This window comes from Protopterus annectens, chromosome 17.part0, assembly GCF_019279795.1.
Source record: "Protopterus annectens isolate FY-2018-M chromosome 17.part0, PAN1.0, whole genome shotgun sequence".
Classification (NCBI taxonomy): Eukaryota; Metazoa; Chordata; order Ceratodontiformes; family Protopteridae; genus Protopterus; species Protopterus annectens.
The window spans coordinates 638,567,064-638,594,153 of NC_056751.1; the positions used below are offsets into that span (position 1 = coordinate 638,567,064).

The 27,090-nt window shown below is 40.0% G+C and overlaps 1 protein-coding gene across 1 annotated transcript in view; it reads left to right on the plus strand.

Annotated features, from left to right (window-relative positions):
• Positions 1–27,090, plus strand: part of LOC122791485 (extracellular calcium-sensing receptor-like) — an 88,688-nt gene that overhangs the window by 12,273 nt on the left and 49,325 nt on the right. The window contains exon 3 of the mRNA XM_044059228.1: positions 21,094–21,321. Within this exon, the coding sequence (XP_043915163.1) occupies positions 21,094–21,321 (228 nt within the window). The remainder of the gene's footprint in view (positions 1–21,093; positions 21,322–27,090) is intronic.

Sequence of the window (27,090 nt, forward strand, 5' to 3'; positions counted from 1 at the left end):
TTTTTATTAATTACGAATGTATTGACATTTGTTAACTGGGTTAGTCCAGCTGGGCCAGAAGCCCATTTTCAGTGGAGACCAAAGGAGAAAAGATCCATTTGCACACAGGTCCACAATACTTAAAATACACACTCCAATATAAAAAATTAAAATACAGAAGGTCAGGAAACACAGGAGTGCAATACATATACAGAATAATAAAGTAGTAGTAATGAATGAATAATTTAATATTAGTCTTATTTTGTTTGGTTTATTTTTTTTTCCTTTTAGAGATGTGGTTTGCCCTTAGCTAAGCTCTGCTAACCGCTGCTAAGTCAAGCTAAGCAGTGCTTAAACAAGATCTGTTTTAGCAGTGCTTAGCAATGCGCAGCTTCACATAACTGGTTTGGGCACTGCTGAGCAACCCAATTTAAGCAGTCCTCAACTCGGCTAAACTGGTTTGCACACTGCTAAGCATTGCTAAGCATTGCCAGTTTAAGCACTGCTCAGCTGAGCTCAGCTGGTTTGTGAGGTGCTAAGTGGATCACCACAATTTTAAAAATGGCCTAATGCCAGGAAAACAGCCCTATTTAAGCTAAACAGGCAGGAATACAGCCAGAACCTGTTGAGTTGAATTTGATCCAGGCAAGAGCTATGGCAGAAGTTGGAGAGGGTGCATGCTTCCAGGCACAGCAGTGGGGCATTCTGGAGTTTAGGGTCATGGTTGGACTCCTAGTATAAAACCGTGACATCCAGCTGCTGCAGGGCCAATACCAGGGGTCAGAATACAAATCAGAGGCCTGGGACTGACTGGCACATGACCTCACCAGTGCAACTGGTATCCCCTGCATGGGTGAGCAGGTGCATCACCTCTATGATGACCTGAAGCTTATAAACGTGGATCTCTTGGCCACTTGGATCCAAAATACTTGGGTGGACAATGCCCCACAAGTTTTAAGTATTGTAAGATTTTTTTGCAAAATGGTAGTATGAATATGTGGTAGACAGGTATGCATAATGGTATTATTCTCACCCCAGAGCTGTAGAGGTGAGAGCTGGCAACCTGGAGGCCCATGCAGGGTGCCTGGCCAAGTTGTGCTGAGAGTGTGGTGAGTACATATATATCTTGCAATATATAGTGATATAAATAAGAAAGAGTACAGTAGTAACTGCCAGTAGGTATATTCTGTTTTGAGTGTTCTGTAATGAATATGGTCATAGACCTGGACTGACATAAGTGAGTAATATCAGGTACAGTTCAATATAGATGAAAGCATGAAACTTGCTAAGAAAAGAAAGTTACTACTGCATTAATAATGAATAAAATTGCATACTGTATTAATAATAATGTTATGGTAAGAAAGTACAACTATATTCATAGATGTTAAGGGAATAAATCAACTGCATTCATACTTTTAAGGAAATAAAGTACAACTGCGTTCAGAATGATTATGGAAATAAAGTTAGTACTTTGGTTGGCAACTCATCTTGTGACATAGGGATTCATACCTAGTTTGGTGAGTTTAGCTATAATTCCAGCATGGGGGATGGTGTCAAAAGCCTTGGTGAGGTCATAGTCTGTGTGAACCACCTTACCCTCATCCACGGCTTTGGTGACTGTCTCAAAGAAGTCGATCAGGTTCAGGAGGCATGATCTGCCTTTCACAAACCTGAACTGGGTGGGATCCAGAGTTTGGAGGTTACCAATGTCTTTGTATATGAGTTCCATGATGATACCGTTCCATGGCCTTGCAGACCAGGCTCGTCAGGCTAATAGGTCGATAGTTCCCGGGATCAGTGGTGGCTCCCCCTTTGTGGAATGGGATAACTGTTGCTATGAGCCATTCAGTGGGCACAAAGCCTGATGTGAGGCTATTATTGAACAAGGTGCTTAAGTGGGGAGCCAGTTCGTTCTGAAGTTCATGTAAAACACAGCCTGGGATGTTGTCCGGTCCCATGGATGCTGTGTTTTTGGCTTTAGAGAGTGCAGCTTTTACCTGCGTAGTTGTGATTACAGGGACCCTGCATTCTTCCTGTATAGATATGGGCCCTTTAGGGGAAAGAGAGGGGTAAAGCTAGCACTGAACCGATCTGCCAGGATGTTTGCAATATCACTTGGTTCTGTAATTAAAAGAAATTCATGTGATATAACAGAAGTAAATAGAATATATTACTGTGCAGCTAAATTAATAACAGATGAAGGTGGGGATTTAATAAACTCCATGTAGGAATAGTGGGAAGTCTACACAGAGTGTACTGTGGCCATGTCTGTGGCTCCCCCTCGGCAGCACGCCTTTCATATTAGTGAATGCGTGCTACTGAGAGAGAGCTGTGTAACATGGTTACAGAATCAGTGTAGCGGGTGTGTTACAGTGTTCGGAGATGAGTAACGCACCCCCTGCACTTTAAAGTGCAGGACGGCACTGAAATATAAAAGTAAAATATGTTATTTCTTTTTTTTTATGTGTGTGTGCATGTGTGTGCATGTGTGTGTGTGTGTGTGTGTGTGTGTGTGTGTGTGTGTGTGTGTGTGTGTGTGTGTGTGTATGTGTGTGTGTGTGTTTGGGTATGTGTGTGTGTGTGTGTGTATGTTTGCACAGCATGGCGCTTAGCTATGTACATGTGCCAGACATCTAAAAATAGAAACTGGATACTTTTAATTTTAACCTGAAAGGTCATGTTTAAGCATAGCTAGGCAGGTTTGCATGGTGTGGCATGGTGCTTAGCGGTGCTTAAACATAGTGGAGAGATATACAGAAATGTAGAACAGCTTCCAACATATCCTCATAGCTGAATGGTTACAGTCATGGCCCTGTGTGTAGTAGATGATGGTTTGAATACACAGATTGACCAATCAGAGTTTTACATTTGATAGCAATATGTCATATATTTTTTATTTTTATTAATTACGAATGTATTGACATTTGTTAACTGGGTTAGTCCAGCTGGGCCAGAAGCCCATTTTCAGTGGAGACCAAAGGAGAAAAGATCCATTTGCACACAGGTCCACAATACTTAAAATACACACTCCAATATAAAAAATTAAAATACAGAAGGTCACGAAACACAGAAGTGCAATACATATACAGAATAATAAAGTAGTAGTAATGAATGAATATTTTAATATTAGTCTTATTTTGTTTGGTTTATTTTTTTTTTCCTTTTAGAGATGTGGTTTGCCCTTAGCTAAGCTCTGCTAAGTGCTGCTAAGTCAAGCTAAGCAGTGCTTAAACAAGATCTGTTTTAGCAGTGCTTAGCAATGCGCAGCTTCACATAACTGGTTTGGGCACTGCTGAGCAACCCAATTTAAGCAGTCCTCAACTCGGCTAAACTGGTTTGCACACTGCTAAGCATTGATAAGCATTGCCAGTTTAAGCACTGCTCAGCTGAGCTCAGCTGGTTTGTGAGGTGCTAAGTGGATCACCACAATTTTAAAAATGGCCCAATGCCAGGAAAACAGCCCTATTTAAGCTAAACAGGCAGGAATACAGCCAGAACCTGTTGAATTTGATCCAGGCAGGAGCTATGGCAGAAGTTGGAGAGGGTGCATGCTTCCAGGCACAGCAGTGGGGCATTCTGGAGTTTAGGGTCATGGTTGGACTCCTAGTATAAAACCGTGACATCCAGCTGCTGCAGGGCCAATACCAGGGGTCAGAATACAAATCAGAGGCCTGGGACTGACTGGCACATGACCTCACCAGTGCAACTGGTATCCCCCGCATGGGTGAGCAGGTGCATCACCTCTATGATGACCTGAAGCTTATAAACGTGGATCTCTTGGCCACTTGGATCCAAAATACTTGGGTGGACAATGCCCCACAAGTTTTAAGTATTGTAAGATTTTTTTGCAAAATGGTAGTATGAATATGTGGTAGACAGGTATGCATAATGGTATTATTCTCACCCCAGAGCTGTAGAGGAGAGAGCGGGCAACCTGGAGGCCCATGCAGGGTGCCTGGCCAAGTTGTGCTGAGAGTGTGGTGAGTACATATATATCTTGCAATATATAGTGATATAAATAAGAAAGAGTACAGTAGTAACTGCCAGTAGGTATATTCTGTTTTGAGTGTTCTGTAATGAATATGGTCATAGACCTGGACTGACATAAGTGAGTAATATCAGGTACAGTTCAATATAGATGAAAGCATGAAACTTGCTAAGAAAAGAAAGTTACTACTGCATTAATAATGAGAAGGAAATAAAATTGTATACTGTATTAATAATAATGTTATGGTAAGAAAGTACAACTATATTCATAGATGTTAAGGGAATAAATCAACTGCATTCATACTTTTAAGGAAATAAAGTACAACTGCATTCAGAATGATTATGGAAATAAAGTTAGTACTGCATATAGTGTGGAATAGCAGCTGTCTTTCAATGCCTGCATTATTTAAAGTGTTCATCAATAAAGACTGTTAAATGTATAACAATCACTCTTTCCTATCACCCCTAATAAAGTTGTGTTTTGCCAAATGTTGTGTATAATTTGGGCTTTTGTTCAAGAAATCAAGTATCACAAGTGCTGTGAAGTAAACATGGGAATAATACCATGAAGTGACTGAAGGTTAGCTGATAAAGACTGTGTTGCTAAAGTGTAGACATGGAGCTGTACTACAAGATATAATGCAATCAGATATTTGTTCTGCACTAAGATCGGAACCAAGAATATTAATGGCTAAGGTATTATAGTGTGCTTCTCTCAGGACTGTATTGTGTTAACCATTGCATTTTAGCTATGCATTACTGAACTTAGTTATGCTGCTGCAGGTAAGTATGAAACTGTAATAGCTATAGTCTGAAAATATACCATCTGCAACTGTATATGGGTCAGGTAGGCAACCCAGCACTCTGATATGGTCTGTACACATCACACATATTCCCATCCACTATGAGTTAAATGTGTACACCTGCATTCCAAATATTAATACACAGTTCACCTACTATATCTGTCATGCATGAATCTCATACATGTGTATTTAAGTGTCACTGCAGTCTTGTATAACACTCTACCTCTATTACAAGGTCACAGTTTGTTACCAGGAGAGCTCTAGGCATCTATTACTCAATCAATATTTAGCAATGGCTTAGTAGCTCAGTATAATAAATGTTAGTTTTGCTATACATTTTTTCACACACAGACTGGGGTTTGAATTCAGGAACAAGTGCTACTAAATATTAATAGAAACTGTTATGTATTGTTAACAGATGTTCTCCCCACAGGAATTACACGTAAAACATGGCTGTATTATTTGTTCAAAAGGATTACTAATTTGTGTGTCCAGAAGTACCAGAGTGTTAACAGCAATGCTCAGTAAGGTGACAGTACTGCAGCAAATGAAAATTCAAAATGTACAATACTAATACAAGTTATTAAAACAAATAAAAGTATTTAATTTTGGTACGGCTGTATGGCTGGTGTGTCTATGAATGTCTGCTGATAGTCTAATCCCATGCCTGCCAAGGATGGCATGATAAGCATAAACTCTGTGTACTGTGCATGATACATGTCTCTCAAGTGTCACACTTTCATGGACTCTGATCTCTGTTGCCAAATCCCTGGGACACAGATTTAACATCCACTTGATTTATCCCAATAGCACAGTCACACTACATCAGTCCACAGTACTCCTTGGTAGTCACATATGTTCCCCTGACATGTGATAGTCCCTGTAGTTGTGTACCTGTAGGTGTTACAGCTTGGCCCATACTGTCCCATGCAGATAGCTTGAGACGTATGTAGGTGCTACAGACAGCTATAGGGTACTTGTATACATAAAGAAAGGGCAGACCTGTAGAGTATATAAGAGTTCTGTTGCAAATATACATTTACAATATAGTCTACACTGGTAGTAATGACATGATTTTCTCTCTCCCCCCACCCCTTATCTGTGCATCATAATTCATTATTCTTATACATCAGGTATGGTTTACATCTGACATATGTTGCTCACAAAACATTATGGTGGGCCTTGCAAAACATTATGTTGGGCCTTGTGTTTTATTATAGTTATGTATGACAATGGTTGCATGGTTGCATACTAACATACCTTGTTGAATTACCTATGTTGTTGGCCTTATGCCATAACTGTTACTGGCATGCTGTTACAATACTGCCTGTTATCACAATTATTGTTGTGTTCTATATGCTATGGCATATTATGTTACTGGGTTATGTCATTTATTCTGCATGCTGTTAGATCTAACCACATGTTCTCTTCATTACTAACCTATACACGTTGAAACACCTTAACACCATAGCACAACTGGGTAGGCTGATTCCCCTGGATCCACCTACCCTACCTCAACTGGCCATGGCACTGGGTCCCAATATGTCTGGGACCCAATTTGGTGCTGCCCCCTCCGCTGGTCTTGCACCACCTATGGGTGAAACCACCTCAGGAGATGGGGCCCATCCCCCTCTGGGAGTGGGAGGCGAGATGGAGTGGTCAGCGAGTGAAAGCTTCCAGGGATGCTGGGCAGGATTGTCCAGCATGATTTGAGACAATTGACTGTGCTGGATTGAGGGCAGACTGGCTGACCTGGAGGGACAGGGTCGTCCCGGTGCCCAGCTCCCAGCACAGCCACCTTTGGGGCTGTGAAGGAGCAGTGGTGCCTGCTAATGGGTGGGAAGCTTAGTCCCACTGCTGCTGTCTGGGGTCACTTGGTTCTCCGATTCCACAACACCCTCTCTGTCCAAGGAGTTTACCCCCCTCATGTGTCATACACTGCCTCTTCTGCTGTCTCGTCTGTCTTGCCTGTTTGCAAATGCTACCTCTCCTACCCAACTTACCTCTCCACATGTACCTATATCCATTCCCAAGATTCCTCTCTCTCCTTAACAAAAAAAATATGGGCACCTGTCCCATAAAAAATATCACCCCATACATAGATCTCCATTTTGCCCACACCTTCAATACCCACAATCAATCATTACATCAATTAATCAACAAAGTTATATCACCCACACCCCTCCCTCTGGGATGCAAGGCTACAAATTCCAAATTGTTCATAACCTGGACAGCTGTTGCTGTAGAAGAAATGGAGATCTATGGTCCTTTTCTATGCCCATCCTGCAAATCCCTACCTGCCTTTCACGTTGTTTTTCGCCCTGCTTTCTCCCATTTTACCACTTTCCTATTATCCCTTTTTTATATTCTTTTTTTAAAATTAATGTGGGTTTAAGTGGAGCTAAGTGACATGCCACATCACGGCACGCCATGCAAACCTATGCAAACACACTTAAAATGCCTTAATCATCTTCTCTGTTTCTAACACTGTTAGGCACATCTGCAAAATAATTACAGCTTAGTGCATTAGTCCACTAGGTCACTCAGTTCTGAAGTAAAACAGGTGTTTCCATAAACATATCCTGATTGCCAATGACACACTGCTTGTACATATAAGGGAAACATTGGCAGGGTACTTGGGACTGTGATGCAGACACCAAACCAAATAAATAATGATGTATGTACGTAAGGACTGGGATATCAGGTATAGATTGCAGAATCTCCACAGTTGTGACACCTACTTTTGGCACAGTTGTCACAAAACCTTTTCTGTGCACTAAAGTATTAACAAGTCAGTGCAGAGTGAGATTTGCAAATCATGCAGTTCAGTGTCATACATCATACCCATCCAAACACACATGTTAATGTGACTCCTGTGTAACAGACTGTATACATGCACATATATCTTGCAAATACACCTGCTGCAGTATCGACTCAGTAAGTCAGTCTGTTAAATCCCTAGCATGCTGTACATTTTGCCACCCACAGTTCTGGGTTCAAATCCAGTGTGTTGCACTTCAATTACATGCTTGTGAATACATCAAATAATGACCGAGTCCTGCAGTTTTAACTAAAATAGGTTGCTGCTACTGCATTCACTGCTACCCATCTTAGCACATCAAAGGCCTGTAGGTAGGGATACACTGCACATATATGTCTGGGCTACCTATATGTCACCTAACACTCTCCAATTGGCACTGTTACAAAACATATGTACCTAAAGCACATGCCTCACCTAGGCTGTTATAGGTACCCTCACCCTAGCTATGCTGTAATGACAGAGCTGACACTGCTCCCTCAATAACACATACAGCTTACTGTCCTCCAATATTTTCATACTCCCCAGTATGAGTCCTGGGCAAAATGCAGCAGCTGCAGACTGCAACATATGCAGCAGTATATTCAGCTACCTGCTACAGACATAACATACCTCACTACCCCCTAGAACAAGGGATCCACACTACACCCATACATGAAAGGATGGGGTCAATGGTCAAGATACAGGGACATGTGTCACAGTCTGTTCCTACAAACATATACAACTAATAGACCAGCATCTACTGCAGCAGCATGCATATTCTGATGTGTATGACATATGACACTCACATCTGTCTTCCTCCTTACTGACCTCAACCCACATTGTTTAACACTGAACTGCCACATAATCAGAAAGTCATTTGACAATGGCCAAATATAACATGCAAAACTATGGACATACTACATAAATCCCAACAGTGGACAGTATTTGTACCTATCCTCTGTGATGCTGTAGTCTCCACACCTCAGTAATGTCCGTCTCAATGCCTAGGAAAAGGGCCAAGGCCTACATGAAGACCTTGAATATTGTACTGTTGTGCCATGTCATTGGCTAATGAAATTGCAACCCAGCTGTTCTGGATGATCATCAAGGCTGAGCCACTGATTTGTGCACAGGCAATCACCTGTTATTGAGCAATATCTACAAAAGACAAGCAGCTGCCTATGGTAAAAGGTCTGTACCTTGCTTTACCAAGAGACAGTGCAATTTCTGAATCAGTTTTCTTTAGGATTTCTTCACAAAAGTATCGCAGCACTCTACCAGGCATGTACTACATGTCCCCATCTTATGGGATGCAGATGAGAGGATGCAGTTATGGGGAATAGGATAACAACAGTAGGCCTCTAGTACATCTGTGGGAATGACATGTTGCTGACAGTCTGCTGTCCAAAAGCTACAGCCATGCCTTTCAGCTCTGCCTGCTGTGACTTAGATCACAACTGTGGCTCTCTGACTCCCTCCTACAATGGTTGGCTCCTGTATGAATGCCACTGGATTGTGTGTTAGACATAGTGACAGTGAGTAATGGTAGACACAGATGGCATATCACATGATGTACTGTCATTCAGCTCTTCTCAGTCTGTGAATGTCACACAGGAATAGCTCAGACATTATACCAGTGTCCCTGACTGTCCCTGACTCTAGCTGGGTAACTGTGCTGTCGACATTCGCATCTCATCACTTGACAGCTATGGGTACCATACCTGTTAACCCCATATATCAAGACTGCAGGTCATAGCCATTAGTAGTCCAGGGACACAGGCCCAACCTCAGTGACAGAGTGTACATAATGATCATACAACATAAAGGTATGAATACAGTAACAGATATTAATGTAGCGTAACTTGTTTTTTGAGGGTTCTGGTGTGTGACAGCCAGATTCTCCACAGTCTAAGAATAACCAAAAATTATTGTCCAACTGTTTGCCAGACATCCACATGTTTCTGGCAAAGGGACCACATATATCAGGCACACATACACTTTCCACATACATATGAGTACTGGAGAAGTAGGACACCTACAGGGAAGATACCCTACAGCACGTTTGCATTACTGTTTGTCATTGTGGCACACAGCTGTTGCTGGACTATCTCTGTACTCTCATAATAAGACACACCATTTTGTCAAACAGTGGCTGTTTGACAAGGTAGTGGGATTTTGGCCATAGGGGACACAACACAGTAGGTAGCACTGATGGGAGTGTAGACATTTAGCACATTTCATCATGGCACACAGGGAAACAACTGGTATTGCTAATATGTTGCTGATAGCCACATACAGACTGTGATGATAGATGGCGGGGTATGACTTGGGAGGTAGCAGTGCATAGTGCAGGCCAAGGTGGATGTGCAGGGTGTGTACATAGCAGAGAGTAATGTATGTGGTCCTGTGATGTGTTCCCCTATTCTTGTCTTTCAGAAAGGATGTATAGACAGAGGCACCCACCATTTACAGCTGTGGAAAATGATATGATCCTGGGTGGCCTAAGACTGCATCACATCATTCTGCTCTTCAGGACTCACCACAATAGTTAGCAACATTCTGCAATGTGGGCTGAACTTTTCACAGCAATGAACCACATAGGGCTACAGGACAGAAGCTATGAGCAGGTCCATCACAGGGCAATGGACATGGTAACTGCTGCATGGCAAAGGGCCACTGTTGTGGCCAGGGACAGTGCTGGCACTGGTGGGGAGCCTGCAGCAGTAGAACCACTCTCAGCCACAGAAGAATTCCTGGTGAACCTGGGATCAACTACCAGCTCCCAAGCATCCATTACCCCATACATCATGGAGGTGGGTACCACAGCCTCCACAGCAGAGAAGCGTCCAGTTAAGTCTCCTATGTGTACCACTGTAATACTGTATCAGTCATTGTGGCAACCTCTGCATACCAGTACACAGATGTCAGGTCAATCTGCATTGGGGAGGTTGTTTGTAATGCACACCTGTGCACACACACTCAAAATGTCAGCAATGTAGGCAGTAACACAGTACATACTGTACATGTAGCTAGATGCACATATTATCCTGCAACAATGCCACATTTGTTATTGCTGACAATACTTCTCCCTCACCTTTCCATAGGTATGCCATGTGTGACTGGAGTCCAATGTCCTGTACCTGGTGAGTGTGATAATGATTTTGTATTGCTCATATATACCCAAACAATGTTAAGGGCTGCCATTTTGCAGTATACACAATTGATATGCTTAACCAGAGTACACTACTTGTATGCTCACTCTTGGAGGGATTAACTACAGTGCATTCTATCAGTGTATGTGTAGGATCTGTAACATATCTGCACTTATTTTTGTGAAGGTCCATGCAGTCTGCTATGCAGGGAGCAATAGTATTCTGAAGACAGGTGCACTCTGTTTTAGGTGTAGGTCTATCACATACACTGACATATCGCTAATCTCACAGGTGTATAGTAGTGGCAACGTTAACTGGATGTAGCTGAAGTGCATATGGTTTACTTGGCCTGTCTTGTGTGTGTATATTGTAGTCTGCATGTGTGTTGTGCATGGGATCAGAAATAAGATGTGGTATATGTACTGCAATTGTGGCACCTCACCTGTATGTGTATATGTGTGGATCAACATACATAATAGTTCAGGTAGCAATGTACTTATTTTGTCTTCCTCCTCACAGGTGACCATGGGGGTTGGAGGTTGTCCCTCTCACAACCTGATGTCAGTGTCTCATCAGACTCTGTGATGATGGTGGCCATAGTGAGGCACAGGTGGGATTGTTAGGGGGTGAATCTGTCCCATGGGGTGACATCCCACTTTCTCTCCCTTTGTTGCCACACACATTCAGTATGCCCACACATACCCAATCCTCTGTGTCGACAAATATCAGACAGTCAGAGTGTCGTGGCATTGAACAGGAGAGTGTGGCAACAATGGCATCAGTGAGTGTAAACACTGGCCATAGCTAGAGAGCTGGCAAAGTCCCACACAGGCAGATTGACAGGGGTGCTCAAAGGAAGACTGCTGCCCATCCACCAACTGCCACAGGTGTCATATCATGAGTCACCTGACACATGTTTTGGTCCATCGTGGATGCACAGGCATATTCCAAACTCAACACCAGACAGATGCTCAGGATCATGGATGCATCACTGTTTGACATCTGTGGCTCCTTCCTCCACATTGGTGATGCCGTGCATCATTTCCGTGATGTAGTGGTCAGACAGTGGGGTGAGACATTGCCAGTTCTTGACCACACACTGTCTGTGCTAGAACATGTGGTGGGAGTAGGGCATTGGGCACGTGGGTGTAGGTCAGCAACAACATCTGCTGAAAGTCCACGTGGCCATGCACACTCATGCTCCCGTAGTGACAGTACCTCCAGCACTACAGAAGGTAGTGTGCTGTCCACACCATGACATGGCAGGCCATGGGCACATGGTCCTGGTTGGTCCAGTGAGGGACACGGGCCCAGCAGACACCAGTCACCGTCACTGACTAGTACCGCATCTGACCCTGGGCATGGTGGTGCCAGTGCCACTCCTGGATGACCCAATGACCGTGTTCATGGCTGGAGATGATAAACTGTCCATTCTGCCATGTATGGTCCACAGCTGTTCAACATATCCACATGTAGGACTAACATATAGTTCGACTGTGTACGTGCACACATTCATACATCACTGTTAAATGCAGGTCACAACAGGCACACACATCACCTCTACATGGCCCAGCCGATCAGCACCCCTTCTGGACTCCCACACACAATGTCAACTGTTTGGCACAGCCTAGGCCTCTGGCACCCCGACATCATAACCTCTGCATGTAATGATATCTGTGCCACATCCCTGCCATCCATACCATTGATGCAGGCACATGCAAATATGTGCCTGATGCATAGGGTGTCTACAGTACAGTACATGACATGTTGTACTGCAGTTGTGTTATGCCATGACAGGTGCTGTATGCTGGGGTGCATCATGAGTACACATCAAAGTGTTTATACCATTGTTGCATGATGTTAGATTAGTGGTGTTGTTGCAGACTGACAGGTGTCTCTCAGAACTTTGTATGTTTCTGTGGCAGAGGTCTTAGCATACCTCTCAACTTGGAAACATCAAAAATCTGGACAAAGGCCCATGAAAAATATGTACAAATCTGTACACTGGTTAACATACAATTTGCATACATAATTATGTAACTTTTCTCACTCCAATGGAATTGTGGGATAGCAACATTCAAATGCAAACTGAAGAACAGACAACCAAAATATGGCCCCAGAACCAGACCCTGTTGTAAATGGTAACCATTTTTAATTCGTTCACTGGAAAGGGAGAATATGATGAACCTTGGGATTTTGTTTTTGGTGACTTGCAGTATACAGGTTTTATGGTAAAAGTAGGGCATTTAATGGTAGGCAATATTCTAATCTTAGCAAAATAATATAGTATGCTAGGACCTCCAAAAGTCATTCTCCATGGTCTACTTATCAGTGGTGTAGCCCTTTCAGTTTGCCACCCTTCCCCCTCACAAAATCATGGTCGAATGGAGTCTCCCCATGCACACCCTCCCCCCTCCAGCCATTCCAATGTCCCATTACTTGTCAATTTCACTCTATTTACCATAAACACTGTAAAGTGCATACTGCTTTACTACTACAATGGTTTGGATTTCATTTAAAAGTTTTATTTTACATTTTACAACATAAACACTACTAGACATCTGCTAAACAAAGCAATGCAGTCTCAGAATCAAAAGACTTAGCATTAAATCTTCTCTGCCCTTGAAACTCACATTCATTGAAACAGCACTGAAACCCAGATTCAAATATAATGCATCTGGCCAGTGACAGATAAAGATTACCTATGGGCTGTTTTCAAATCATAGGTCCCTTGCACGCAAAACATACATGTGTTCTTTGATATACCTTCCTGGTAGTATTAAATTATATTCCTTGTATAATACAGTTATTAGATGGTGTTTTAAATTTATTGTTTTGAATATTTTTCCAGTAAACAATTAAACAAAATGCATGAACCAATAATGACAAAACTACCCAATTCATAACATTTCCATCATAAAAGTCTAGTCAAACTTCTACAATCCACCAGTATCAGTAAATATGCACAATCTCTGCAGAAGTAAAATTCATCTAAATAATTCCACAGTAAAGACATCTGTAACTAATGAAGAGGTTGCTGTTAGCAAACAACTTTATATTTAATTGTTTCATCTACAAAGTGCCTGTTGCCCTTGAGGAATAAATTGCCAATGTTACATTAAAAAAATAATAAGCTAGTAATATTGCAATAGGGAATGGATGGGAAACTGATAACAGGTTCATACTAGTCCATCAAAGAGGATATTTTCAGGACTGCAGCATCCACCCCCTTTAAAAGTACAGCACAGTACAGTATCATCAATCCATCTGCATACTGTGGGAGGAGAAACTACAGCCTTCTGCATCAAAAGCAAGTATTCAACCTGTTATGCTATTAACAATGCAAGCAGACTCAGCATAAGCAGCACTAAACCTTTCTTCCTCTGAAGCTCTCAGCTCCTTCTAAAATCCACTCGACACTCAACTGTATCTCTCAACTTTGCAACAGAAGAAATGTAGAAAAAGACAAAATGTATTGGGGGGGGGGGACAAAAGCCGAAAAACCAGGGACACATTTAAACATTGCGTGTATAATCTTGGAAAGTTGCTAGAATAAAATGTTGTGATGCCACCATACGTTTCCTGAAAGACAGGAAGACAGAAACTTAAATGGCTATCATTTAGTGAATTCAATTCTCTCATAGCTCTCAACCTCTTAGCACAAAAAGGCTGGACAAAGCCAATAATGGGGGAATACAACCTGAAAAATAGGGACAAATTTCAAATTTGAACTTAGAGAATTTCTAGAATAAAAGGTTTTGTGTTGCCATGCATTTTTTCTGAAAAATATGAATTCTGAAATTCAAATGCCTGTCATTATTTACTGAATTCAATTCTCACTAATTTGCCACAAAAATCCAGAAAACTACAGCTTTTATGAGGAACAGTTGCAGAAAAAACTATGAAGCCGTTTGCAACAAAAATCCAGAAAACCAACTGATTTTATGAGGAACAGTTACAGAACAAAACTACGAAGCAATTTGCCACAAAAATCCAGAAAACCACAGTTTTTATGAGGAACAGTTACAGAACAAAACTATGAACCAAAACTCTGGAAAGTTTTCACAAGTGGTGGTGGGTAGGGAATTCAGGCTCTTGCTACTAGTACCCAAGGCACAGGGTTTGAGCCTGTGTAACACTAGCCACCAGGTATATTTAACCTGGGCATTTCACACACACACACACACACACACACACACACACACACACACACACACACACACACACACACACACACACACACACACACACACACACACACACACACACGCACACACGCACACACGCACACACACACACACGCACACACACAGTATGGTTGTACAAGAAAAGAACCACATGGTTACCTAGGTGCATATATGTAGAACAGTGTGTTAGGGGCAATGTGGGCAGACAGCATAATCCTGCATGCATACCCTATGACAATGCATTCTACCTTTGCTATGTGTTACCTGGGTGTTCCATACCTTCAAATGTAGGTGGTGGCAGATAGCATTTATGCATAGTTAGATGTGGGCTATTTAGGGCCAGCAGCTACTCACAGGGCCTTAAAATGTATAAGCAATGCACACAGATAGGTGGGACAGACACACTGATACAAGGGTATATATTTACACACACACACACAGTTGCCCTTTATGAGAGTAAAACCTCTAGTTATCTAGTAGTATAGAATATAGTACTACATACTTATTGCATACATCATGGAGCTTACATGTTCTGACACTGTCTGCCACTGCTGTTAATGTGGATGACATGAGAGGGAGGTTGGCATAATATTTAAAGTATTTGCCTTAAAACCAAAGTAGCAGGGTTTGATTCTCACATTGGGTAATTGGCTAGGCTTAAAATGGCCTACAAAGGCAGTTATCCTACTACTAATATATGAACTAATCTATGAACCTATGAACCTATGAACATCAGCAGCTGTTGTCAGGGTAGGCTACTGTTGTGGAGGATGCTAGTCAGAGGACCATAAAATGATTGACCATTATACAGACATAGGTCTGATAGGGATGTCCGTACTGCTCTATGAGAAATATGTACACAGACACCCACACAAGGTGGGTGATATAAGAGTAAAACCCATGCCTACCTACTAGTACACACTACAGCTCACAGTGCTACTTGCAGTACCACCGTTTACATTTGGTGTACAAGTGGCTGCAGCACATCAGTCTACACCTTTATGTGGATATATATATATATATATATATATATATATATATATATATATATATATATGTGTGTGTGTGTGTGTGTGTGTGTGTGTGTGTGTGTGTGTGTGTGTGTGTGTGTGTGTGGGGGTGTGGGGGGGTGTGTGTGTGTGGAGGTGTGGGGGTGTGTGCACCAAATACTGATAGATAAGGGTGATCATGTCTGAGGGGGATAGGGAAAGACAGATACATATACATACCTGTCTTTATGCACAGTGATATATTCACATCTCAGTTCTTTAGGCATATGAGCCATCAGACATGGGCAGAAATTATCTAAGTGTAGGAGCATGCCCAGTGTGACCATCAGTACTTACAAGATGACTCCAGGCCAGACCTACCTGTACTCCAGTCCAGGATTGTGTGTGCTACAGCCAATTGGCTGCTGCACCAGATTCAACAGTCCAGCACCTACCTGATATTATGGGATTTCCCGGCTGTGTGCTGCACATAATATCTGAGTCATACCTAGGGTGTGTACAGATTATAATCGACTGTAAAGGGTTTTGCATCATATGTCTGGTATGTTTTACATAGCATTGTGATTTTCTGGTACATCGATGGCAAATTACTATAAATTGATGTTAGGAACTGATGACAAAACAATTGACTTACTGACTCCATCCACAGAAGGGAATCTATGCTACTGGATGACTTGTTATTCTCTGCACTGTTTACATTTGTTTGGCCACTAGTTGATCCTTCTCCTTATATGTGGGCCTTTGTCCCACTCCTGTTCGGGTTCCTATCAGAATGATGAAAAATCCAAATCTCGAACGCTCTGATGTGCAAAAACGCAGGTAATTGAAATTGATATTGTGAGATCGCAGTACAGTGAAGTTCAGAAAATTTGACCTTTCCTCATTGTAGTACGATCTCGGAGTTGGAATATATTTTAGGGGGGGCAATAGCGATCTTGATTTCCTGCGTTTTCGCTTATCCGAGCGTTCGAGATTTTGATTTTGCGTCTATGTAATATAGACCCTCCTGTTCATGGCTTTGTCCATATTTCCTCCTCTAGGTAGTTGTAGGTGTTCTGTGACTGGGGTAAATGCTGTAACACCTCACACAGGGTTACAGACTTCTCACCTCTGACTGTACATGTTTTGCAGGATATCTAGCATTCTGCTCTATATGTCTGCTCTGCGCTTCAGACAGTTGTGCTCTTTTGGTAATATACAACTACATGGTGCCCACTGACTTGTTGTAGGTACTGACAAAGTTACATAATGGCCTGTACATCCTGCTGCTACTCTGACTTGTTACAACATACTATTATACTAGCCACCTTCTGGGTTCCTCAATGCATGTGCAATGTCCATAGCTGTGGCCCCCCTGTCCCTCCATTCTATCTGGCATTGCTCAGCTTTCTTGCAGTAACACATAGTGATATATTACATAAGTCTGTGGGACTCCTACCATAGGAGTACCTCACATGCAAAATTGTAGGTGCAGCCAGATTTGAACCAGGAACACCATCAGCCATGTTAATGCACTTAGCCCACAAAGCTACACCAGCCACCAAAAAGTGAAGTTTAATTCCTGACACTATTAACAGCAGACAGACATAACTTTGATCCCTGCATATTGAGGAAATAGGACATGTTGCCAGGTTGTTTGGGACAGCCCTGGGACTGTGTTGTCTGCTGTTATGACCTTGTTATAACATACTTTTACGGCAGTTGTATGGGAACATGGCTATGTTGGGGGTAGCGGACTCTAGCATTGAGATTCATGCATCTGTCCTATGGCCACACTGTTTGGCATTTCTCTCACATAGTGCAATGGGTTTTGCTGCCTTGTGGTCTACTGCATATTATGTGGCAGCCAGTATTGGACAGAGAGTAGTGTAGTCCCACATAATTGTTAGTTTTCTGCAGGTAGCCCAGTAGCCCACTCTATTCCCTTGCATACATGCAGCAGGTCCATACATATGCTACGCTACCATAGTCTAGTACCCCATACATTTGTTGTAAAGAAGAGTGACTTAACTTGTGACTGCAGCAGTTTAGATAACAGTGCTTCAGGGCTGACTCTGTCTGATGCACACAGTACACAGCCAATACACGGTAAGGTATACGTTGTGTGGTGTGGCTGGCATCCTTTTTACTATGTATGTGAGTGGGACTGAGGTGTCAGTCCCTAGGACCCTAGGTTGTCAGTGCATGTGGTATGCATTGCCTCTTTGCCAAGGCCAGGGCATACTGGGCATGCCTATGTCTGCCTACAGGAACAGGCTCAGGGGGTTCCTTTTCCAAGTCCCCCTGTGACTATGGCAGTGGGGACCTTGGCACTGATGGGGGGCTGTGTGCCCCTTTCTTGTGATGATTCTGCCATAGCTGTTTCCACAGGATCATATTATGGAGCACTGCATATACTGTGAACATCTGTGCATGTGTGGCTGGAGAGTACTGCAGGTCTCCACAAGAAATATTGAGGCAATGGAACCGTGACTTTAGCAGCCCAAACACACACTCTACGGTGTTCCTAGTTTGTGCGTGTGCCTCATTATGGCATAATTTGGCAGGTGTGTGTGCATTTCTGATGGGTGTCATCATCCACGGTTCCAGTGCATAGCTAGCATCCCTCAGTAGATGGTCGTATGGGATGTCCCCACTGCCAGACATCTGGTACAGCTGTGATGCATGCCAGATATGGGAGAAGTGATAACTACCAGGGCTACCAGCACAGACACTCATGATAATGCATGAGTGCAGTCTATGGCACCCAATACCTCAGGGTAGTGTGCTACATGGCAGAAGAGATGCATACTGCTGGGCCACTCCTCAAGTTGTGGGGTAAATAAATGTGCTCACTGTCATGTGTTTGAATGGCAGCCAGGAACTGGTGGAGTACTCTGGAAGCAGATGCCTGTAAGACCACCATCATGTCCCCAGTTGGTCTTTGAAAAGTATCTATAGCTAGTATTCTAAGGGCTACACATAACTTTGTTTCCACTGGGATGGGTTCCTCTCTATTGGCTCTGGGTCTGAGATGAGGGTGGCAAAGTTTGGTGAATTCTTGTAATATGTCCCTGTCCACCCTGTAGCTCTCTACAATCCCCAGCTCATGTAGCTCCTGGAAGGTTACCCTGGGCCTGAGCACTCTTCTCCTTCTCAATCTATGCCTATTGTCAACACCAGCACCAGCATCAGCAGTGACCTCAGCTTCTAGCACATACAGGTGCAGCAGAGCAGCAGCAGCCCCTAGCATTTCGTCAGTTAAAATTCCCAAGTCTGTACTCCAATGGTGCAGAGTATGGGTGAGAAATTAGATTGTAGGGTGTATGCATACTTTATAGTGGTGTGTTGCAGATGCAGCCTATGTGATTGGCTGGCTGTGATGCATTCCACCTGCCAGGTATATCATTGAGGAGTTTGAATGGCCCAGTGTTAGAGAAACAGGGGTTATCAGTCATTTCAACATGATTGGCTTTCCCAGCTATTTCCTTTTTTTTTAAAATGCCTTCCCTGCTAAGCACTGCGGCATGGTGCGTAAACCCGTGCCACAAATATAAACACTGCTCAGTGGTCTGGACACACCCCTATGCACAGGCATGCTCATCATAGCTTAAACCAACTAAAACACATGCCCCACAGCTAAACAAAGCTTAGCAGCACTAGACACACCCCCTTCTTAGCTGAGAGGCACACCACACAAACGGGCACTGCTGAGCTCTAATCCACTTAAACATATTGTTACACACCCCATTTTGATGCCAGCTACCTGTTCTACTGACATGGGTTTTGCCATTCAGTAACTCCAGCTCATTTGCATACAGATCCTTGCACATAACTTGGATACTTCACTATTCCAGAGCCTGCCTCCTTAGCAACCACTGACATCTACCATTTTACATGTGGCATGCAGGGCACTATAATGCATTATTCTTATATATATCTTATTTTCAATTTTTAAACATTTTAATATTTTTTTTGCATAGCAGTGCCATGTAAAAATAATATGGTATTAAAAAAAAATATTTATATTAACTTGCATTAGTTTTTGGACTCACAGGGCATAGTTTTGCACATATCTCTGCCTACCATGACATTTCTGACCTTCAAATTGGGCCTTTACAGCCCCTGTTCAATTTTTACATTTTTGTACATGGTTATTTTCTGTATACACTTCTGAAACCAACACGGGTTCTGCACAGATACCTAGCTGCTTCCTGGATCACAAAACACCCTTATTTGCATGGATTTCATCTGCTTATGAGGTGATTTGCATGCTATGGACACTTCCATGTCCACATGCTTGTGCACGCCTCTCTGCTCTGTTTACTGGAAAGCATGACTGCCAGTTTCCGTGTTAGATCCATGCCACTCTGCCTTCATGGAAAATCCCTCTGTGTAGGCTTTATTGAATTCTCCCCAGTACTTTCAATAAAAAAGGTTCTCTGATTTGTAGATGACAAGATGACATGTTCTTTAATTAATTGGTCCTGGGAAGCATGTCTATATAAGTATGAATATATCTATATATATATATATATATATATATATATATATATATATATATATATATATATATATATCAAAACACACACACACACACACACACACACACACACACACACACACACACACACACACACACACACACACACACAAACACACACACACATACATACACACACACACACACACACACACACACACACACACACATACACACACACATATATATAAAAAATGCTGGGTTGAGCCAATGTCAAAATCATTAGGTATATTATGCCTATTGCTTGTGTGGATTGGCTGTAGGACAAATGAGAAATGAAGCATGAATGAGTGTGTAAGTAGGTACATGAAGGGAACATTTTTTCCCTATGGGAGTATTGGGATTGCTGGTGAAATGTGACTGTGAGGTTATGTGGTAATAGTAATAATGAAATGTCAATGATAATAGCTTACTCTTTTTTAATTCAAATTAATGATTCATAGCTATTATATTATCCAGAATTTTAGCAAAGTATTATGTCACACACATGCAAACACACACACACACACACACACATACACACACACACACACACACACACACACACACACACACACACACACACACACACACACACACACACACACACACTAAATCATGCCTGCATGCAAGAATGCAAAATTGTTCTGATTCATTTTGCATCACATTTACAGCTTCACCATCATGTAAAAAATGTGCACTTCCAAACCAGCGCTGGTGAAGAGATGTACTTTGATGTGAATGGTAATCCTCCTCCTATATATGATATAATTAACTGTCAGCTGAGCTATAATGAGCCCCCAAGATATATTGAAGTTGGAAAATACGATGCCACGTCCAGTCCAGGCCAAGAGTTTAGTATCAATGAAAGCTTAATCTTATGGAGCGGAGGAAGTTCAAAGGTGAGACTTTAACTTTTCCTTAAGGTGGTGACATTGATGATGATGGTGATGAATGAACTGACAACAGCTGATGTAATAAAGTAATGATTGCTAATGAATACTGTGCATGCCATTCTCTTTTTACCTATCATGCAAAAAAGATCAGAGGGAATGTCCTAATATTGCCATTTAACTAAGTTCTCCAAATAGATAGACAGTAATAGTTACTTTTTCATTACCATATATGTATAGTAAATGTTGTTGGTTAAACATATAAAAATAAATGCTCTTTGTTTACATTTGAGGATCATTTTTGCCATTTGTTTATAATAAAAATGTGTTTGCTGGTAAGTGATGTGACATGCTACTTGAATGTGCTTAGAAACTGCATTATTTATTGTAATTTTATGTATTGTACCAGATGGAAATGATAAAAAATGACAGTAGGATATGAGCTTTACTAATTGTAATATTTAGCCTACCCCAGTGTATAACATAGTCTTGAAATGTGCTGAAACTCTTAGAATCATAAATCTTTTCTCTGTTCATGTTGGAAAATCTGTGCTATTTCCAGAGTATTTAAGATGGCACAAATGTGAGTCATTGTTCTATACATTTTATTTCCATTCAACTCTTGTTTCTGCTATCAGATTATTTATTAAATAGTAATACATGTGCTGCTTTTCTGCTACCTGTTTGGAAGATTCCTACTAACATGGTGATATCCCTGTTCATGACTGCACACTTGTACTGTAGGAGTGAAACACTGACTGTACATAAAATATATTAATTTTCTAATGTCTCATCATGCACTGCACATCAAAAAAGTATCTTGGTAATAACATAGCAAACAGAAAAAAATATCTTCTTTAGGTTCATATCAGAACCCATTCCTATACCTACTGGGCTGGACTTCCTGCACCATCAATATGATCAACTTTGTGACTTACAGAGGGGCAGAGCCAAGATAGCCAACTGAAGGCAGTTTAATTTCAGAGCTCTGTAAAATTATTTAGTCAGACAGGAATTCAGTCAGCAATAACTAAACTTTACAAAATCTTATCAATAATACTTTATACTTCACTTGTAACAACTTTGGAAAATTATTTTAAAGAAATTCCTGTCATATTGCCTGAGACATATTAAAAATAAAATGAGTGGCACCAAATACTCTCAAATGGATTCAGCACTGAAGAAGGCGATACAAATGTTAACTTCAACTCTATAAACATTATCTATGAAAATAGATAACTTCCATCAAAACCTAGAAAATCTTCAAGAGAACAAGCAGAAGCAGACAGAAGTTCCCAAGGAACTCTTACAGCAGCACCAGAGTAAAATGTCTGACATAGAAACTGATATGGATGGGCGGCTTAAAGAAGAAGAGCAAAATACTGACTTTCTGCTTAAATAAAACACCTTGTTAATAACTAAACTTGATGATCTTGAGAACTGAGAAAGAATGTGCAATATAAGAATTTTCAGACTCCCTGAGAAAACAGAAGGAAACAACATTATTACCTGAGAAAACAGAAGGAAACAACATTATTACCTTTTTGAACTCCTGGATTCCTAAAATACTGGGCTTACAAGAAGGGCTTTCATGTCGAATTGAAAGAGCCCATAGAGCACTAGGTAAGCCAGCTTCAGCTTCCTCTGCTACAGCACCAAGGTCAATTATTATAAAATTCCTTTCTTATATAGATAGACCTTATACTAAAAACAGCTTGGCAGAAAGCTCCATTAAAATATGACCAAAGCTTTATTAGATTTGACAATGATTATTCTGCAAGAGTATCAGAAATGAGGAACAAAGGTTGGGCTTTTGTAAAGCTACTAAAACAAAATAATATCAAAACACAAAATATTGTACACTTCAAGAATAAAAATGCATCTGTCTAATGGAACAAGAATATTTACTAATCTTGAAGAGGCATCTGCTTATACCAAAAACAACAACATAATCATTATCCCTGAGGACAAGGAAGTTTCCTTCTCTTCATTAAAGAGATCATCTGTGAAAACTTCTTGGACAGACTCAAAGAAAAAGAAGACAAAAACTGGCACTTCATCCACATTTAGTAGTAAACTGCTGAAAGTGTTTACTGATAGGTAAAACCTTTTTTTTTTTGTTTTTAACTTGCAAAGTTTTTCACAGATGCCATGCAGCTACACATTTCATGCAATCTGTCATACTACAGTCACTAACTGTTTTTAACATTTAAAGAGAGTGAATAATCTATTACAAACTATAATAGTAGATTAATAAATATAATAGCTATGAACTCATCATAAGTTACTTATCCTGCTTTTTTACTTTATATTTTTTATTAGGACTGTCTGGCATTCTTACAGCATGATTACTGATGTATTTATTTCAGTGACTCAAAAAGCAGTTTTGAATAATGTGTGTTATTTAGCACACTAAATGTATTACTGACACAATATTTATAAAATTATCCATCAAAAAAGAGTTTATTAATGTTTTTCTGGGCAAAAACGACTTAAGTGCAGTTTGCTATTGTTGTCTATGTGATTTGCCATTTACTAACATACAGGAAATAGCTGTGAATGTTTGTGACTTTTTTAAGGTTTTCTCAAGTTTATAGCCTCACATTACTTTAGAATGTTGTTACACACAATTTTCACTCACATTGAATCTTTTACTTACCACAAGGGGTCTTGAGACTTGTTTTAAACCACGCAGTAGTCACCATTATGAAAATAAGCTCCTGGCCATTCCCTTTTAATGTAACACAAGGAAAATGAGGGGAATGCTTTCAGAGTGACACACCAGTCTCTGTTACCTTAATCTTTAGTTGCGAATGCCCAGAACAGCAGAAAATGATTAGATTGATTTATTAAAGTTAAATAAAAGGTTGTTAACTAATAATTAGCAATTATTTAAAGGCAGTTTTATGGTTTTAATTTGAATGTCTTGTTTATTGTTGGAGGGAGGGGGGAAACAAAATGTGTCTATAGGACATCTACCGTATTGCACAGATACTAACTGCACTAGTAGTGTCTTCTTTTAGTTAAGTATTATTGCAAGCTATTTTACTGTTGTGCTTAAGTTATGCAGTGCTCTTCTTCATCTAAATAAGTAGATCTGTCTAATTTTATACTTGTAAGCAAGTATGCATTACGAGCTTAAATGGTTTTACTGAAAAATTATAAGTTGCAGTGCTGACAATGATTGGAAATATATGTTTGTATGAATGTTATCCAGCAGGACTGCTCTGTGAGTGTAACTTTATTATTAGCTACTACAGCTGAGATGATTTAAACATTTATTATAACGTTATCTTTATATATGCCTTAACACTTATTTAATATTATCACAAACTATTGCCCTGTTAATTCTAAGCAATTAACACCTCATATAAACCATCACAAAGGATCTTTTAACAAATACTTATGATCATTTTTATCTATTTCAATTAAGTATGTTTCTAACAAGATATAATTTAAGAAGTTATGATTAATATTTCTTTTATACACACCTACATTTAGCAATGGATTTGTATGTATACAGTATATGTGTGTATATTTGTATGTATGTATATGTATGTGTATGTGTATATATGTGTGTATGTGTATGAGTATGTAAATGCATGTATATATGTGTATGTGTGTGTGTGTGTGTGTGTGTGTGTGTGTGTGTGTGTGTGTATGTATGTGTGTATGTGCATGCATGAGGACACATGTATATACATAATCTCAAAGTTGCGCATTAACTATTATATTATATTAATTATTATATCTGGTTTGTATTTAATTGTTAAGTTGATTCTAAAGCTACTGCTGCATAAAATAATCTCAGAGAAAGCAGTCTGACAGATTGTATTCTATCTCTCATAGTGGGAATCTTAAGAATTCCATGTTTGTTGCTGGGAATTTATTTGTTTTGTTTTGTTACATTACTGCTTGTATTTCAGCAATTCTTCTGATGTTCCTTCAACTTTCTGGCCTGAAAGTAAAGTTGTTTTTACATATTAGGTATTGTCATCATACAAACAGATCTGTCATACATCTTTACTCATACCTGGGTATATTGGGGAAATAGAAAAAGTTGTCTAATAGAAATTTGATTGTTTCTTATTATTTTAACTATATCTACATTTACTTATGTCCTTATGCTTAGTTTCTTTAAACATAAATGGACTCAATGACCAAGGAAAAGATCTAGTTTATTAAGGTATTTAAACATAAACCCCAAATAGTATTCCTACAAGAAACTCATTTTAAATCAGCTGAAAATAATGTCTGGAACCCCCATAATTACAAACTACTAGACCATTTCCTTATAAAGCTAAAAAGAGAAATGTCATGATTCTCTGGAAATAAAGTGTTATTCACCTTCAAAAGTTTTATAAATATGAGGATCCTGAGGGACTATTAGCCATCATCATTATTAAGCTTAATAATTTGGTCATTAGTCAATCTATAATGGTTTCCATGATTAGGTGTATGAGCTGCAAGATGTCATCTGCATTTTATTACAAATACGTATAAAAGTAATTATACTAGGGGGAACTTCAGTTTTATTTTAGATAATCTTGACACTACTAATAATAGACCACTAAGGATAACATCCACAGCAAAGCTATTTAAAAAATGGATTGATTCCCTTAATTTGTAGGATACTTTTAACTCTAAACATAATCAGTCTCTGAAATTTTCTCATGTTGATAACAGGTCCAAAACCCAAATTAGGACTGATTGAATATTAGTCTCTCATGATTTAAAGCTAAAACTTTCATCTTCCTCTATAATTCCTTGCCCAATTTCAGATCATGATTGTCTCAAACTTGAAATGCTGCTAGATTTTACTAAATTAATTTCTACATCTAGAACCCCTGCATATATCACCAAAATTAAAGATTTCAAACCTTGGTTATTAGTGGAATTACAATACTATCAGGAAGTAAACACTAGTTCTGGTACTAATATAATAATGATATGGGATGCTTTAAAGGCCTTTATTTATGGTAGAACTATGACCTGGTACAAGAATAAATTAAATGAATGAGAATCTGAGATGCAAAGTCTGCAAGTCCAAATTTCAACTCTTAAAATAAAAATCAACGCACTTATCACCAGTTGATAAAAAAGAATTACATGAACTCAATAAAAAGTACTCAAATATTTTTACACATAGAACAAATTTAGCTCTAGAGAAGATGAAATTAAATTCATATGCACTAACTCCAGAGCACATGCATAATTTGGCAGTTAGAGCCAAGATTCACTCTAAATCAAATAATATCATAAAAATAATATGAGTCTTCCAGTAAGACAGTATATGATATAGGAGATATATTCAATGCTTTCAAGAGTCATTACACTAATCATTATAATTCTGATAATTTAAGCTGTAATAACCTAGATGAGGAGTTGGCTACAATAAAATTAGAGAGAATTCCTGATAAATTTAAAGCGAACTTGGAAAAACAAATAACTTTAAATGAAATAAAAGATAAAATTAAATGTTTTAAAACTAATAAGGTCCCTGGCACAGATGGTATTATAATAGAAATGTACAAACTATTTCCATCAGCTACTATTTCTCTTCTTCATAAAACTTTAATGGTAGTACAGTCTGAAAACCTGATGCCACTGTCCTGGAAGTATTCCTTAAACAACCCCATTCTCAAAACTAATAAAGCACCACAATTCTGTAAATCTTACAGGCCAATTTTCCCATTAAATAATGATTATAAAATCTTTATGTCCATACTTGTTGACAGAGTGAAAGTCCCGCTTATGAAAATGATATATTATGATCAA